The 18,259-nt window shown below is 36.3% G+C and overlaps 1 protein-coding gene across 4 annotated transcripts in view; it reads right to left on the minus strand.

Annotated features, from left to right (window-relative positions):
- Positions 1-913: 913 nt before the first annotated feature.
- Positions 914-18,259, minus strand: part of YLPM1 (YLP motif containing 1) — a 68,188-nt gene continuing 50,842 nt past the window's right edge. For 2 of the 4 annotated variants that reach the window (XM_079914258.1, XM_079914257.1), the window contains exons 17-21: positions 17,217-17,297; positions 13,986-14,037; positions 8,772-8,902; positions 3,326-3,508; positions 914-2,992 (exon numbers count right to left, since the gene is read on the minus strand). In XM_079914258.1, coding sequence (XP_079770384.1) covers positions 3,362-3,508; positions 8,772-8,902; positions 13,986-14,037; positions 17,217-17,297 — 411 coding nt within the window. In that variant the 3' untranslated portion in view covers positions 914-2,992; positions 3,326-3,361. The other 2 variants (XM_079914259.1, XR_013827257.1) reach the window with 2 other exon arrangements.

Genomic DNA, 18,259 nt, shown 5'->3' on the forward strand with positions numbered 1-18,259 from the left:
TACCTGCACCTTGTGTAGTTAGGACGATAAAACACTAAACAAAAAGCTGAGGTGCCTCCAAAGTAATAAATTTTTAGACAATCCAATTCAGAATTTAATAGTTGGTCTCCAGATGAGATGGTACTTACTCTGATCTGTACAATCAACAATCAAATTCTTTCACAAGACATGAATCCAACCAGAAAATTTAAGATTTTATCTTTATCCAGAAAAACTTCTGAATTAACTACTGATATCTTAATCAAATTTGAACTTCTGGAAAATTATGTGAATCAAATAAGTGTCAACAAGCAGACTACCGTGTATTGTTAATGGCTTTTGATCTCTGTATCAGTCACAACATATTTTGAATATGCCAGCTTAACCCTAAATAAATTGATTCCCAAATAGAAAAATTTCTGCATCTCATCTACCACATTACTTGCACGGGAGTTTATAAGTAGAGTTGAATTGCTGAAGTGAGAAGTTTTACATTTAGTTTAAAAGATCTGAAACATTAAAGATAACTGGAACTTTCCCCAACATCGGACTATTTTGTATTAAGACACAGATACCACAAAAGATTTTAAACTTAATTATGTTTAAAATAAAAATTAAAAAACACGTACCAAGCAGCTTTCTGAGATAAGGAAAACAATGTTAATAAATAACAGTAAAATGCTACCAAATAAATGCAACCCAAGTTTGGTCCTCTGTATTCCAAGGACATCTCTTAATAACCTTAAAGTATTTGTGTTATCAAGGCAATTTCTAACCACACCAAATTTTTCCAAGATATTCCTGATCTTTTTCTTCTATTCTGCTTCTAGCAATAATGTAAATTTAAGAATTTCTTAACAGCAAAGTCAAATATCAACTATTACTTTCTTTTTGGTGCCTGATCTTTTTTTCATTAATCTCCTTTCATCGAGGTTATGTGTTATACCAAGTAGGCAACATTCTATGTTCATCGCCTAAGGTCATGTTAATCTGTATCTTCTAAAAATCAGCAGAGGCTATTTCTGACCCTGTTCATTTTTCCCTCCCCCCTCTTGGCATAAGATCGCAGACACAAAGCCATGGCTGCAAGGCAAAAGCATGACAGATTTAAAGGGATTCGTGGGTGATCAACACTTCTCATTTCATTGGCATTCTGAATACTGTCAGTCAGAACATAAAAAGGTTAAGAAAACTGAAGTAAAACACTCTCTCTAAGAACATATATACCTCCTGAACTAAAGAACACATTCTGGAAATTTTGTTTTTTGATGAGAACGGACATTTGGTAGATTCAGTAATTAGTAAGTTGGTCTTTGTATAAATGATAATTCTATTGACTATCTTGTGATGTACCTTAATTCAACATAGGAGAGGCGGCTGAGAAAGATCACTACATAGAAATGTCTTGTCGGCCAATAAGCAATCAAAGTAGCTTGTTAAACACTACAATCACCAGAAGTTACTTAATGTAGCAAATTATACATTCAGGATTGACTTGTTAATAACAAAGCCTCTTACATGTAAACATTCAGAATTGCAGCAAAGATAAAAAAAGTACAGAGTCATCAGAATTTCCCGTTAGTCTTCAGCACTATAATTTCAAGCTCTTGAACCCAAAAATGATACTATTTGAATGGTAATAAATATTATAATAAATAATAAATATTATCTCTATTCACACAGTATTTAATGTAGGTCATAAAACTAAAAGGTTTTTATTTGTAGCCCAAAAGTAAACGTTTCAAAATATTCAAGCCTTTTGTAAACAAATTTACAGCTTACTGAGTTAAATTACATAGTGGGAATGATGTCTGAGAAAGAAGTCTCTTCTCTGTCTTCTCTCATGCTGGAAATAACTTTTTTTTTCTTTGCAGAATGAAAAAGGGAAAAGAGCTCCTTTTCTGTTTTTAAACAGGAACGATATTTGGGTTTTAGCTCTGTATGTTTCTAGGCTCCACCTGGTACCATTCACAAGAGAGGAAATTCTATGCAGAAGGCCATGCTTCCCAATCATGAACAATCTGGTAAGAACCTGAAAACTTGACAGGCTTAAAGGCTGCCTACCAGAGCACCCTGCATCGCCATACTCCTGCCCTGCAATCTTGACTTAAAAAATCAACAATTCAAGGTTAGCAGTGAGGCAACAAGCTCCCAAGCTTCATGGAGTACATCAGTTTTGTCTACCAGGAGTCAAAGCCAGATCAGGGAAAAATCAAAACATAACAGAAAGTGAAGGGAGAAAGTAAGAAGAGGAAGGAAAGAAAAGAGGGAGGAGCAGAGAAAGGATCCAAAAAATAAAGAAAACAATAAAACATCATGATACAGAACAGATGTGCTCCAGGGAACTGAGGAATATTTGAAATTGTCTCTACTAGTCTTCAAGACACCAAGATAGAGAAAGAAATCAGCTATAAAACAAAGGTAAGTGTTGTGAACATCACTGAGCCTTGTGTTTACAACATGAATTATGGAATCATTGAGCTACATAATATTGAATGGAAAAGAGGTTTTGGGATGTTCAATTAGCATGTAATTAGAACACACCATATTAAAAAAGCAATAAAAATAAAATTAAGAAAACAAGAGAAAGGGGCTCATGCTGTACAGCCCATGAATCTCATTGGCTTTATCATGAAAGTTTATTTTTTTTAATCCTAGTACAATCAACTACCAGTTACATACAGTAAAAAAACAAAAACAGCCACAAAGCAATGATGATAGAGATAGTCTGCGACACTGTACAGTGGAGGAAACGTTGTCTGTTGGAGTCCTCCGGCAGATCTCCACCTGGCTTCGGCAGTTAAGCTATCCATCCCTCCCTCCCCAAAGTAGTTAAAAAGAAAAATTAATGTCTTGCTTGGGTAGAGCAAGATCCTAATACCTCTTGGGGACACTGGAGAACTTTAAAAAACTAAAGCAGTAGAAACAAAACAAAAACTGAAATGTGGAAGCAAGGTGACACACAACGAAGCTCCATGAGGCGTTGGCTTCAGACCACCTCAAAGCGAACCACCTGGAAAGAAAAGAAAAGGCTGTCACAGCGGGAAGGAACAGACAGAAAATTCAGCAGACCTTAGTCTCTCTCATCACTCCACTCCTTACCAAATCTACAGAATCCAAGCTTTTCTTAAGTCTTATATTTTTATAAGTAAGCCAGGTTGCAGAAAATTGCTTCCTTTTCTAATACCCTGTATTGCAAATGCTGGCAACTAGCACATACTTACTCTTTTAGAACCAGAAAACAATACAAGAAGAGAAGCATTTTTAGCAAAGCATGCTGTCTTCTTTATCTCAAACTCTTCAAAACAACAAACAGTAGGCTATTTATATGACTGTGTACCCTTACCTTAGAGGAGTAATGACTCCATTCAAAAACTAAGTCTCATATATATTTGGTTCGATTGAGGGCTTTTTCAGCCAGGTGACCACTTTCATCTGTGATCTTCTCCCAATCAGTCTGTCCGACCACAAAACCTATGGCCCTTTTCCTATCTGCATCCTTCTTTTCTTCCAGGTCTGCCCATCTCACCTAAAAAGAACACAGCATTAGGCTGGGCTTTAGAAAAAATAAGTACGCAAAGAGCCTCTTAGCTTTCTGAATAGTCTAATGGGTAGGATAACTAATTTAAAGCCAGGAGGTTAAAAACTTAGAAGTTAACTGTGGAGGACTGAAGAAAGCCATATACCTTAAGTTACAGAAAGAAAACTCTCTAGTCAATCACCAAGTCCTAACCACTCCAGCTCCTGAACAGTTCAGCCCTCAGTTCAGTCCTATCCCCTTCCCCCTCCTGTCACTCCTTTTCAGTTCACTGGCCTCATTTTTTACCTAAGGAAAAGCACTAACCTCTCTACCTAGTCTTCCTATCTTCATTCGCACTCCCTCCGATCCACTCTGCCAGAGGAATCGTCCTAAAATACACACAGCTTTAAATCTGTGCCCTACCTACAGAATAAAATCCAAGCACACAGGTCCCTCTGGATCTGGCCCTGTCTATTCTCCTGCAGCATCTCTGGGCAGTACCTACGGCACTTTATACAGCAACACAAAATTACTTCCAGCTCTCAGAGCACACTGGGCCATTTCTCATCTCCGTAAGGCTGCACAAACTAGTCTCTCTTCCTGAAACGTCTTTGTTCTAACCTGGTCCACCCGGCATGAGTCTAGTCATCAACCCTTGCTTTAACCCTCTTGTCCTTTGCCAATCAAATAATTAATCGTTGCTTCCCTGGAGTTACTTCTGGATTTTGACATGTCTAGTTTTGAACTTCCATACTATATTGCAATTATCCACTTACAGATCTCTCTTCCCTAACAGACCATATACACCCTAGATCAAAGACTGAGTTGTTGTTTTTTTCTTTTTTTAAAAACTTATTTATTTTTGGCTGCACTGGGTCTTCGTTGCTACGCGCGGGCTTTCTCTAGTTGCGGCGAGCGGGGGCTACTCTTCGTTGCAGCGCGTGGGCTTCTCATTACAGTGGCTTCTCTTGTTGCGGAGCATGGGCTCTAGGCACCCGGGCTTCAGTCGTCTCAGCGCCTGGGCTCAGTAGTTGTGGCTCACAGGCTTAGTTGCTCCGGCATGTGGGATCTTCCCAGACCAGGGATCGAAACCATGTCCCCTGCATTGGCAGGCGGATTCTTAACCACTGCACCACCAGGGAAGTCCCAAAAGACTAAGTTTTATTTATCTCCACATAATAAATTTTTTTGAAATTTATCCTTAGAAAACAGGGAGCTGGTATGATTACTTCATTTATGAGATGAAGAGACCAAGAGACAGACTCAGTTGATACCATTTATGGCAAGATTATAACTACAAATATATAGATCAGGGATATTTTCTATTGGTATTCTGATATTTTTAAAATATGGATTCTTACATGTTATGGTAGTAATTTAAAAAATATAAGCAGGTATATCCTCTAAAACATGAAATACTTAAAAGAGACTATGAAACTGTGGTTTGCAATACCTAGTACCAAAGTCTGCAGAGATTGTATTTTAAATATGGCTTGTGATTTATTGTGATTGTGATCTGTGACAAGGAAAGGGAACCGGAGCATGCTCAACCATGCTGCACCCGGAAATGTGTAATTGCTCTTAGAGGTACACTGACCCTCCCTATTATCATTTATAGGAATGGTAATCAAATGACTAGGCTTCTTCTCCTCCACCACCACCACTGTTTTTAGCAACCAGTTAGCCAAAGATAAGATACACAGTAACAGCTGTGGGGGAAAACTGATAACACCTGACTCTTTTTAAAGTAGATTTTTTGTGGGTAGAAAACCTATGACTCAATTTCTTTCATGGGCCTCAGTAAAAAGCTATTTTAATAAACAATGTGGGCTTCTGTGTACCAAGATCTCTGGGCCTTCTGCCCATTAATGCTGATGTATTTATTTTGACAGATTCATGCACCCCTCTCCCAGCTCTCCCTGGGATCAAGGGTATACATTTTAGCAAAAGATGACTATGGTTAAGGGGAATGAAGAATGGATGGATGGATGGACAGATGGATTGTGGCCACTGAACAAAGAAACGGTAACCAGTCCACAGTACTTCCTTAGCACAAAGTTAAACACACTAATCAATCTTGCCCTGAGTAAACTAACAGCTAATTTTTAAATCTGTAGTTTAAATTCTAAGTCTTTAAAACTGATGCTATATCAACATTATTTATTTACATGTCAGGCTCCTCCAGTGGAGGTCCACTCCTTAAGTGGCCTCCAATTGCACAGACCTGACACACAGACATACAACGCTGTAGAAGGAATGAATAATTACCAAAAACACTAAAAATATATGGAGCAAAATAATGACTTTCAACTAGAAATAGCTTCTTAAATGTCAGTGTCCCTCCTAATCTTCCTAGAGGTACTTTTACTGAGATTTACAATCTCAATTTTTTGCCATTTATCTTAACTGTAAAAAGAAAAAAAAGTTATAATAAAGAAAACTCTTGACCAATACGCAAAAGTTTCAGATACATATATTTTATCCGTTGTCACCAAAAATATTTCTGAAATGTATGAGTTCAGCAAACAAGAGAAATGTTCACTTTTCCACAGTTATCAAAGAAACACAAATTAAAGTCCATTTTATACCCAACTAAGCAAGTGGAAATTTAAAAAAATAAATTATATTTTAAAACCTAGCCATTTTGGTAAAATTCTAATATCAACTCTACAGAACTACCTTTGTGTTACAGTGTAAATTAATCCCAGAAACCTGCCCAATATTTATAAAAAGCTGAATTCTAGAAATCAAGAGACCCCAGGAGGGCTTCACTGGTGGTGCAGTGGTTGAGAGTCCACCTGCCGATGCAGGGGACACGGGTTCGTGCCCCGGTCCAGGAGGATCCCACATGCCGCGGAGCGGCTGGGCCCGTGAGCCATGGCCACTGAGCCTGCGCGTCCGGAGCCTGTGCTCCGCAACGGGAGAGGCCACAACAGTGAGAGGCCCGCATACCGCCAAAAAAAAAAAAAAAAAAAAAAAAAAAAAAAGAGATACCCCAGGAAAGGAATGAGTAATGAGTCCTGCATTCCTGGCTACCTGTAGGATTTCCTTGTGCTCTGATGTTGATTTTGGTAAGTGGTTTGAGTGTTAAAAACTATTTGAAGCTGATTCACTTTGATACAAAGTAGAAACTAACACACCATTGTAAAGCAATTATACTCCAATAAAAATGTTAAAAAAATTACTATCTCCTCAAGAAAAAAAAAGCTATTTGAAATGAGGGTGGGAGGCAAGGAGGAGAGTGAAAAGAGGAGCCACAAGAATTAGGATGTGAACCGCTCATGCTCTTTGTCCACCCAGCTTACAAAGTAAATTACATGGGATCACATACTCCTGACTGAAGAGAGTAACAGTTACCTGACTAAAAATGAACTAGAGAAAAATATTTCTCATTTGGAATTATTCACTGTTACACCAAATTATTATGCCCAAGGAAGAGCTGTTTCTACTTTTCTGTTGCCCCAACCTTAAAACTGGAATAAGAGGTATCAAGACAAGTAGTCCCTGCGTGGAGCTGGGCACATACAGAAGGCCACTAACCAGGTCTCAAGACACAGACAAGGGCAGGTCTAGGGACTGTCTGCAGTATTTGAAAGAGCTTTGAAACCTGGAGTCCTTTGTAATGGTATCCACTGTAATGAAGTTTTACTGGCATTTTTATTCTCTTAATAAATATCCTTTTAATATTGAATTACTAAGAGAATTCATAAAAAAGAAATGATGTGTAATGATGATGAAATTATTATTAACTTCATTCTTACTTAGAGAAATGAAAAATGAGATACCTTTTTTTTTCCACCGATTAGATTGTCAAAAGTTAAAAAGTTCAATAACAGCACTGTTGGTGCAAGTGTGGAAAAACAGGCATTTCCTTACATATGGGTGTATAAATAGGTGCAATCTTTTTGGAAAACAATCTCACAATATCTGTCAGAATGATAAATCATATTCTATGAGTTTGCAGCTTTAAGACTAAAAATATTCCCTAGAGATATACTGTCAAAAAGATGCCAAGATGTATGCATATGACTTTCACCAGAGTATTATATTAGCAATAAAATGAAAACAGCATAAGCATCCACTGATAAGGGACTGGATAAATAACTGATTATTCAGCCAAACAATGGCACACTAGGCAGGCATTTAAAAAGAACGGTAGGGAATTCCCTGGCAGTCCAGTAGTTAGGACTCTGTGCTTTCACTGCCGAGGACCGGGGTTCAATCCCTGGTCAGGAAACTAAGATCTTGTAAGCTGCGTGGCACAGACAAAAAAAAATAAAAAGAACTGTAGGTTTGTATATACTCAAATAGAAAGATCAAGACAGACTAGCTGGAAAAGGTTTATGCAAATCATATGTAATATGATCCCTCTTACTTTATTTTGTTTTAAAGGATATATACAATTATCACTTTTATTGAATCTGACATCTACGTTGAAGACTTATCCAACATCCTGGCTTCATTACTCTGTTCCCTATCATAGCAAAGCTTCTTCAAAAAGTTATCTACATTTGCTGTTCTGCACTTCCTAATTTCCTATTCTTCTACCATCTGCTCCAAACTGGCTTCTGTCCTTCAACTCTCTAAGAAAGCTTGACTTTTTTTTTGATCAAACATCAACGATCTCCATGTTGCCAAATCCAATGGCTATATCTCTTTTCTCCATTTACTTGTCTTCCCTGTATCATTTAACAATGGAGTATTTTTTACTTCTTAAAACATTTACCTCTATCTGAACTTCTAAATTTTGCAGACCTGAGTCCTATTATCACTTCTAACTTAATTGGTACCTCCCTGAACTTCTGATTTTTCACTCCCAAGCTTCCATCTCCCCTACTTTTCACTAACTCAGTAAATGGCACCACATACATGGAATGCTTATGGCCAGAATCCTGAAGAGTCACCTTTGATTTCATCCATCCTGGACCCTCTACATCTAATCCATTAAGAAGTCCCATAGATTCTCTTTAATACTCTACTTTGCACCTGGCTCTTTTGCCCCATGACAAAATGGCACAAGCAGCCATTCCAAACTCCTTTAAGTGGACAACATGCTAGCCACGTGAGGTTCTGTTCTCCATTTTTTAAGTTACTTGTACATTTTGATCTGATCATTTGTAAGGACTCTTTTTTTTTTAATGTGTAATATGATACAGTATAAACCAAACCACTCTAAAAAAACAGCATTCATATGATTATCTGACTATAACTTTCTAAAACCAGATGCCTAAACGGGCCCTTTATCTGTTGGTAGTTATTGACAGTCTCTTACCCTCTTCTTCCCAGGCTCAGAAGCACGAGTGTCATAATCATCAGGGAGCTGAAGATAATCCTCCATTCTGCTGGCAATAGCCTCCCAGTCACGTTTCCTTTTAGTACCAGTTCTCAAGCCATCCAACTTGTCTGAGGGACAAACACAGAGCCGCAGCATTAAGGAAGAGTGTGAGCTGGCACACGACACAAAAACAAGGGAAAAGAAGGCTGGAACACTGTCAGAGGGCACATCCGCATTTGTGAGAGCAGCATCACTTGTAGATCCAAACTATCTTCTTGGCTGAGACAATATCGAGTTCTGTGCAATTTCCATTGTTTATCTGGTGTTCATACTGGCAGCCTTTACATTACTATGTTGGTTTAAGTAACAAATATGGGCAGAACAAGAGAAGGCACTTGTTTCCTGGCCTCCTTATCCTCCCACCCCACCTAAAATCACAACACTTCAGCTCTCATGTTCTGATGAAAATGCAACATTGGGTTTTTCTAAGAGCAATTTCTTCCATTCTTTCTTTTCTTTAACACAATATTAACACCACCCATTAGATGTGCAGTCATGTGTGTATCGTATTATATGAAAAGCAGGTAGTACAAGAACTTAATGAGCCAAGCTAACGTTCAGAAAGGTTTTAGATTAACAGTTTCTTGGGATTTTGACCACTGTGAGACGATTCGTCATGAGAATGTTTATGAGTAAGTTGATTATACAAATCACCACTTTCTTTGGTTATACTGTGAAGTGCTGTTGACCATCCTGAGGCTAAGGGCTAGTCAGCCAAAGTGGCTGGATCTGAATTTTCTTTCTGAATCCTCAATCTGAGAGGCTTTCCAAAAGCCCCAAACTGTAATCAATTAAATGAACAGGGATTGCTGATTCAGAAATTATTAGATATGAGTTTAGGTGTCTTCAAGAACACACGATGAAAATGTGTGGGGTTTTTTATTGGTTATTAATTCTGATTTTGAATTCTACATGTGAAATATTATGAGTTATACATATACATATATAATATATATATATATTATATATATATATATGCACTACACTGAAGCACTAAATTTTTGGATCATCTGTAGTTATAAACACACTATTATTAAGTAGGTCAATAAAGGAAAACCTAAACACTTCAGAAACACACAATAACCACATTTCATTTAAGTCCATAAAGGGTGCAGAGTGTATATATAATAGAAACCTTTTAGGCATCAAGGTGGAGAGAACTTGACATGAAAAGAAAAGTACAATGGAAGCAGGAGGGAAGGTGAGTTTATGCTTCAAATGTAAAAGTTATACACACAACTAACTGTGCGTACCATACAGGCCTCAAAAACCAGGAAGATTTTGCATACTTGGTAAAGCTTTTATTTCCTACGTTCCTCCCCCATAAAAGCAATATTATTGAAATATCAGCAAGGCAAACTACAACACTTTACAAAACCCAAGAAATTTTTATCACATCACTTCTGAAAATTTTTAACACGGATTGAGTTCAACAGGAACAGTCTTCTAATCTCCTCTGTAAATCACATGCTGTACCAAATGGCTCTAACCTACATGTATATGACAGGCCATATTATACAAGATCTTAAAGAAGTGACACCTTGATTGCACAGGGACATAGAATATGGTATTAGAAAACCAACAAAGTCCCACAAACAGTAAAACTGTTCTTAGTTCAACAGTGTACAGTATTAGCAGAAGAGTAAGCAGCTCCAATACACTTATTGAATAAACCTCAAAGGATTTCCAAACTTAATAAGATCAACTTCCACATTAACATACTTCAAAGGAAAATTTCATATTTCAACTCTAAGAATAGAACATGGCCAGGCAGCAATACAGAAGGGCAGTGAGAAAACTGCAAGAGCTTTTCCTCATACACTGGGTGTATGACAGGAGTTACACACCAGGAGTCCCATATTTGCAACATGGAAGTTCAGAAGAGCATGTATTTCTAGTCTGAACACCCTTGTTTGTAATGTTTAATTTGAAATTTTATTGTGCACAACATGTTTAAAGTTTCCTTCTTGGGGCTGAAGAAAGGTTCATACCTCTTCCACATGGCATCCTGGAAACCCAAACACACAGATGTATGGCATAAGGTGAAGGAAGAGGAATCTGGGGTATTTGTTAGTTACATAAGACGACTCGTGTCCAACACACTCATACTAATGATTTTCAGAGGTTTGAATTTCAAAAGGTGAAGTTTTAAGATGAAGATGAAAGTATAAATATCCAACTTGGCAGGTCACAGAATTTTACCATATCTTCAAAACAGTATATATTATTATTACAGCACAACAGAAAAAAAATTTAGATATATCTATATATTTTCTAAACATAAATGATATTTCTGAAAATTTGATCACAGTGAACACACAAGGGTTACGTGCCTATACAAATAATAATTGCATTCCAACTGTGAAGAGATGAAACCGCCTGACATGTAGAAGGCCAGTACACAATAACTCATAAGCAGAGACAAATGACACTGAGATGAGAAAAGCAAAAGTGCTCGATATGAAGAAGCCTAAATTAGGATGGCAACAGTCTCAAATATTCTTTTGGTTTTTCAGTTTGAGAAACCAAAATCATGTCAGTGGAATTTAAGTAGCTTGAATGCTGAATCCCAGCATTTGATGTGGCATGTAACACCCACCCTCCTTGCATTAGGGTGCCTGTGTCCCAGCTGGAAAGGAGCCATTCAGGTGCTACTGAAGGTGGGCCACAGGCAGTCTTCAACAACTCCATGACACCCATGCCAGATGCAGCTCAGGCCAGTTCTGAATTTTTCTAAAATTACACCACTTCCAATTTAACACTCACACATAGGCTGAACTGTATACTGTACTTAATGAACACAGATCAAGACTCTACAATGAGATTTAACGGCTCTTTGAAAGATTATAGGTAAGTATTTTCTCACTGGCAGACTCATTGGTAAATCAAAACTCCTCAGTTACAGATTCAGCTTGTCTAGCTCAATGTATGACACTGCTAAAGCTCAGTATGTTTCCACCCAGCATAATCATGTTACCAAGAGTAATTTAAGAAATGTTGGTAAAATACTCAGAAAAATAAATTGTACCTGCTAATCAAATCTACTGAATTTGCTATGATAAGGAAGGCAACATAAACAGGCTAATTCTCGAATGAAGAGCCTCATGTTTCAGGCTCTTCTTCTTTTTCTCAATTGGCTCCATGGGCCAATCTCAAAGAAGCAAGCACTTTCAGGAATGCTCACACTCCATCTGCCTTTCTCTAAAGATGATATAGCTCTCAAGATAACACAGTGGTGCAAGAGGCAAGTCATTATACGAAACATCACTGTCACAAACAAAAACCCAACTGCAAACATGTAAGAATTTATTTCCTAGATTCATTGCTAGATCTTCAGTGCCTTTAATTGAAATGGTTTATTTAACAGTTCTATTTCTGGATCACTGTCTAACATTCTGCCTTTAAAATGGACTAAATTTATATAAAATGTATTTTCTGAGAAGCAAATAGTAGATAGGCCAGAATTTTTTCCAGAAATTGATACCAAGATTAATGTCATATTATCTTGAATAATCATCATAACTAAATTCCATTTTCCTTTCTCTTTAGAAATTAGAAAGGAAAATAGAAAGTGGACTAGCTCAGGTTAAAAAAAAAGCATTATCCTACATAATATATTACATAAGGCCTCTAAAGATTATATGCTTAGCTAAAATATTTCACAATCCCCATGTCTCTTTAATTACCATTTCTCTTTGCCTCAAAAGATAATCACTACTTAGAGAACCAGAAAATAGGGAAATGATCTTATAGTCTTATAGGTTATTCTATAAGTACAGAACTTCAGATTTAATCTAATCTTAAAATAAACATATCTAAAGCATTATTATTAAAAAAGTAACTTGTGATTGTTATTTTCCTACATATTTAATTGCATTTAAACACTTATGAATACTTTAAAAGTTTAGGGAAGGAGATGGTTTATTATTAAGATTTCCCACAGAGGGAGGACGAATGCAAGAATATGTCAGAAACCACATTATCATTTTCACATGCCATACACTAGAAAAAAATCCTAGACTTTGCAACAAAGCACCTATCGCAACAATATGGTAATACTACAGTTTACGGAATTATCTTTTCACATAGGACCTGGTCGTCATCAATGGCTCACATGATCAGCTGGGCAAAATAAAAAGCATAGACTATGCAATTGTGTGTAAAGTGCATCCCTCTGATGTCAGAAACACAGATAATATGCCCCAAACAGTGAAGTAGCTAAATGACTCAAATTTGTTCTATAAATTTAAGATATATTTCTATGGTTACTTCAGCTTTGGAGTTCCAGTATAATTCCAGGAGGAGAAATGCAGAGACCAACAGTCATACTTCATATATTAGTAAGGTCCATCTTTTCAAAAAATCTTATACCATTATCTTAAATTATTTACTAATACATCTTAATCAACATGTTAAATGGTTCTCTTTAGGTGAGGTAAAAAAAAAATTGTTCTGCAATATTACCGTGAAATATTGGGGTAAAATCCATTGGATATGTATGATTTTCTGCTTGACAAAGAACTCCATGTTAAGCAACTCCAATTTTTGATTTAGACAATAATTTTCACCAGTCTACCTTGTAATCTGGCACTAAAGGCAAGCTGGAGGAAAATTTAAACGGAATCTTACAAAGCGGGCTCCTCAAAGACCTGAATTATATATCTACCTCCCCAACTCAGAAACTCTAATTTATTATACAAGGAAAATAACTGCCTTTTAATTAATTTTTAAACTTCAATATTTATTATTATTACTACCACTATTACCCAAAGTATTCATAATCAGGTTCAACTTTGGACTGCAGTTAAATATTTTTTTAAAAAAGTAGAAACCTCACCTACACCAACATTTCTGATTAATATAAATGAATGGATTTTAGAAGTGACAGTGTTTTATTACTAAATTTATCACATATTTCCATTTACTTTAAAAACTTTAAGTGGTACCGAAGGTAGTTCTTTTAAAATACTCTTCTTTCACTCTGTCACAAGACATAAATGAAAGCCAACAAAATAGACTGAGGATGTAAGGTAGGCCAAAAATCTTCATTTAAGCAGAAACTTTGGGAAATTTGTTCTTCTTATAGCAGAAAGATCTATGACCATTACCATCAGGTATCACATATAAAAACAGGAAAAAGGAAATACCCACCTAGCTTTGCCTCAGATGTGTCCATCTCCCATTTGCTTTTCGGAATGTAACCCTAAATCGTACACAGAGAGAAGCTCGAAGGGTTAGAAAGAGACACATACATGCACATCACTTTTGAATTGGAAAAGCATTAAAACTGGGAATGGATTCAGTTTCCACTCACTATTTATAAATATATCCTGAGGGAAAACACAGTCTCATTATCTTTGAAGAAACTGAATTACCAAATTCACCAAACTTCACTGCCCAGATTTCAGAATAGTCACTTTAGAGTGGTATCATGAAGGCGCTTGGCGGCAACTACAGTTCAGGACACACAACTGTAGTCTGAACAACAGCTATATAGCCAATGCGGTAAGAATGTATGGTAGTTACTGTGCTCAATTAATATCATTCAGAGTAGCAGACAATTTATAATACTAGCTAGGTTATTTTCTAAATACAACTGCTATTATCAAGTGATAGTAGCCATGAGGTCCAAAGAGTGTTCTTCAAGACAGTTACTTTATATTCCAGTGTACTTTTAGATACTCAAAAGAAGGGAGAAAACTTGGTATCACTGAACACAATTATGAAGTTCAACTTCATTTTAAAATGACTCAATCCATTTACCAGTTAGATCTTACAAAGACTAATTTTACTGAATCAATTTCAGAGCATTACTTTTTCATCAGTTGGAAACTAGATTATTATTTCTGATGTCTTTTAAAAAATTACATCTTTCTATTATATGAAAACCCAGAAATCTCCACAGGCAATTTATATCTTATTTAATAAAATAACTGGGTGGTTTATTTCAAACGAAGTCCTACATAAGATTTTCAAATTTCACAATGTACCTATTTAGCTATGTAGTAAGCCTTTCAGTTTATTCACCTAGCAAGTGTATGCTTTTTCCACATAATTCACTGATTCCCCCTTTCCTTCATTTGGACTCTGTTCTCTATTAGGTCTTAACATACAGAACTTTAATATTAGGTTAGGACTTATTATATAGGACAGGTTCATCAAAGGTGTCAGCATCTTCTTTTAAGAATCCATATATCTTTCTACTATTGGGAATGTTCAAGTTCATAGAATAGACTGACACACGGGTAAAGTTGGAAAGTATGTTGAACACTTCATGACAATAGCTTCTGTGTAAGAGTGTACTAGAGTATCATCATTCTTCCAGGAAATCTACACGTTTTATACATTTCTAGTCTTTAAGCCAGACTAATAATTCAATTTCAACTAATTAGGCAGTATTTCAGATTATAAATTATACCATCCTTTCCAAATACATGTTTAGAACAAACCAAGACAAAGGCTGAAATGATGGTGCTAAAAGTTTAGTACTGATGGAATTTGTACAGTTGTATCTCAAAAACTCATCTGAAAACCTTAAACATCACTAGAATAATATATTTATAAATTCTGAGTCAGATCTATGAGGTTCACTGAAGCACTAAAGAAGACAACATATCATACCAATGATCCCCCCAAAGGAGTCTCTTAACCAAGAAAAGTTTGGATTTCACCCAGCTACAGTAATCAGTACAGAGTAGAAAATGTAAAGTTCAGTGAAAATTCCATTAAAATGGTCTGAATGACACAAGACTTGCTCTTAACCCTTTCCAAGGGTCAATTCTCCAAGAATCTTTTACTCTTGGAATAGAACCCAACAGTAGAAGATCTCGATTCTGCATTTTGAAAAAAGGTTAAGAGAAGGTTTATAACATAAAGATAAGCAAAATGAGTACATTAATTTCCCCCTGCTGGAACCATCTTTTTCTTCCTTAAAACTTAAAATCATTTTCTCACTGTTTGAAATATTAGGCTACTTGGAAATAAAAGAGATAGTTCAGCAGGGTAGAGTTCTAAGGCTTCATTGCCATGTTTCTGATGAAAAAATATAGTATTACAGTGTGTTTCACTTTTAAAAATAATAGTACATTCAATTAAAAGTTCCAAGTTTTGACCTACACCTAAGCAAGTCAGATGTTATGAACCATATGCTGAACTGAAATCTCCACAAAAGGAAGACAGAGCTTCAGAAAGCTAACATTAGAGACTTCTCACATGATCGATTGCTAGTACACACGCTGCCAAGTAGCTAAACTGGTCATTAGCCATATTCCAGGACAGCGTGGACCTTTAAGTGAATTTCCTGCCTACGTCTTAGATCATGTATGTCAAAATACAACCTAATTAATAAAAATACTTTGTTTAAAGAAAAAAAAACATAGGAGACTCAAATGCCATTAACTTTAAAGCTTATTTTTTAATCCACATATGAAATCTAGGAATGTAGAGATTGACACCATCTCTATGCAAACACACAGTTTCTATTCAGAGTCCTCTATAACACACATGGGTTGATGGGACCACTCCTTAGAGAGAATGTATTCTCTAGGGGTTAGGAATCAGGGTTCTCGCTTTGCACATTTTCAGAAGAATATGAAAAGCAGCTTTAGCAAGGGCTGAAGTATTAAATAAAACAAATAATATTTTGAATTTAAAAAGCAACACTATTCCAAGGCACTGCTAATCTCTGTACCCCATTAGCAAACACTGAAAATAACGTAAGTCTATAGGTCGCATATTCTTGAATGACAGGGTAAAGGCAGACATCACTACAGAGGTGTGATCAAAAGCATTTACAGTAGGTACACGGGATCTTTGAATTCGCACTACGTAAGCCTTTAATCAGCCTAAGCAAAATGCATTGCCTACACAGTCAAATCATTTTCCCCATCACTTAATAGGATAAAATGCGGAAGAACAAATCCAGCAGTCAGTGGCAACCCTCTGCCTCCTCATTCAATAAGTTCTTCTGCCTCAGTTTATAGAAAATCAATTTTGAGCTCTTATAGCGAAGAAGAGACAATTATGCATACATTGGGTAGGCTGTACCACGTATCTGCTGGAATGTAAGAATACCCTTTCAAATGTAATCGATTTTCTTAAAAAGTGTATTCCCCTAGAGCCACCCACAAATAGATGAGTGAGTACAAGGGTAAGTTTCTTAGCATTTTAAAAATTTTCTTGTAACAACACAGTAGAGGGTTCTTTTCCTTTGGTCAGGGGAAAAACAAAAAGTATCCAAAAGTCTCCTTGAAGATGATTATGGGAACTTTTACCATTAAGGTGCAATATCAACAATAGTCATCTGATCACAGAGCTGAATTTAAACCCTTAAGAATTTTAATAAAGAGACACTTTGTTCAAAGTGGTTGTTCTGTCTCCTACCAGTTCGCTTTCCTCTTCCTCTGCATCTTTCTTTTCATCCTTCTGTTCTTCAATATTTGCATCAAAATCTTCCATCTCCACCTACAATACCACAATAATCACACACAAAAAGACTGAGTTAACATCTAGGAAAATGTTGAGTCCCTCACTGAGATATGAAATGAGCACAGTTGCCCAGAGCAAGACACACAGACTTGCTGTTACATGCTAAGTAATTTCTAACACCCTAAACTTTGAAACAGAACTGACAGACTAGATGATACTCCTGCTTTTCATTTTCCTGGGATATCCATCTTTGTAATTCTCTATGAAGTTGAGTACAATGATCTAAATTGATGGTTATCTGTTTTGAATGACAATGGATTACTAGGATTTCTTTTTAAAACCTTTAGCAAGTATTTTTTCAATCAAGTAAAACAGGTATGATTCAAATTTCAAAATGTAAGAAAGGGTATAGTGAAAAGTCAGATGATAATAGCTTGGCCCAGAATAGTAGCAATACAAATAGAGAGTAGATAAATCAGAGAAGTATTTATAAGGTAAAACTGACAATACTTGTAGACTGACTACATGGTGGAGGGGTAGAATCAAACACTGGTACAAGGGGAAAGTAAAGAGTCAAAGATAATGGAGAGTAGAGAGTCAGGGTTTCAGCAACCAAGTGGACTAATGGATCTAATTACTAAAATAGAGAATGTGAGAAGAGGAACAGGTTTGGATGAATTACATATTGAATAGGTTGAGTCTGAGGTGTACTAAGATAATACATATTTTTTGGTAGAGAATTTGGAAAATAATGGTAGAATTATAAAAATCACCCACAACCCCTCCACACAGATATAATTACTGTTAAGATATTGATGAAATTCATACCAGCCTTTACAATTTAATATTAAGGGCATAGAAGTGGCAATCCAAGGTACCAAAAAGCCTGATTATCGATACAGAATGTGCAGATTGAATATAGAGCCTAGGATAGAGCCCTAAAGAACTCCAGCATTTAAGGACTGGGTAGCAAGAGAAGCCAGCAAAGGAGACTGAAC

The sequence above is a fragment of the Stenella coeruleoalba genome (genome assembly GCF_951394435.1).
Source record: "Stenella coeruleoalba genome assembly, chromosome: 2".
NCBI classification, from domain to species: Eukaryota; Metazoa; Chordata; class Mammalia; order Artiodactyla; family Delphinidae; genus Stenella; species Stenella coeruleoalba.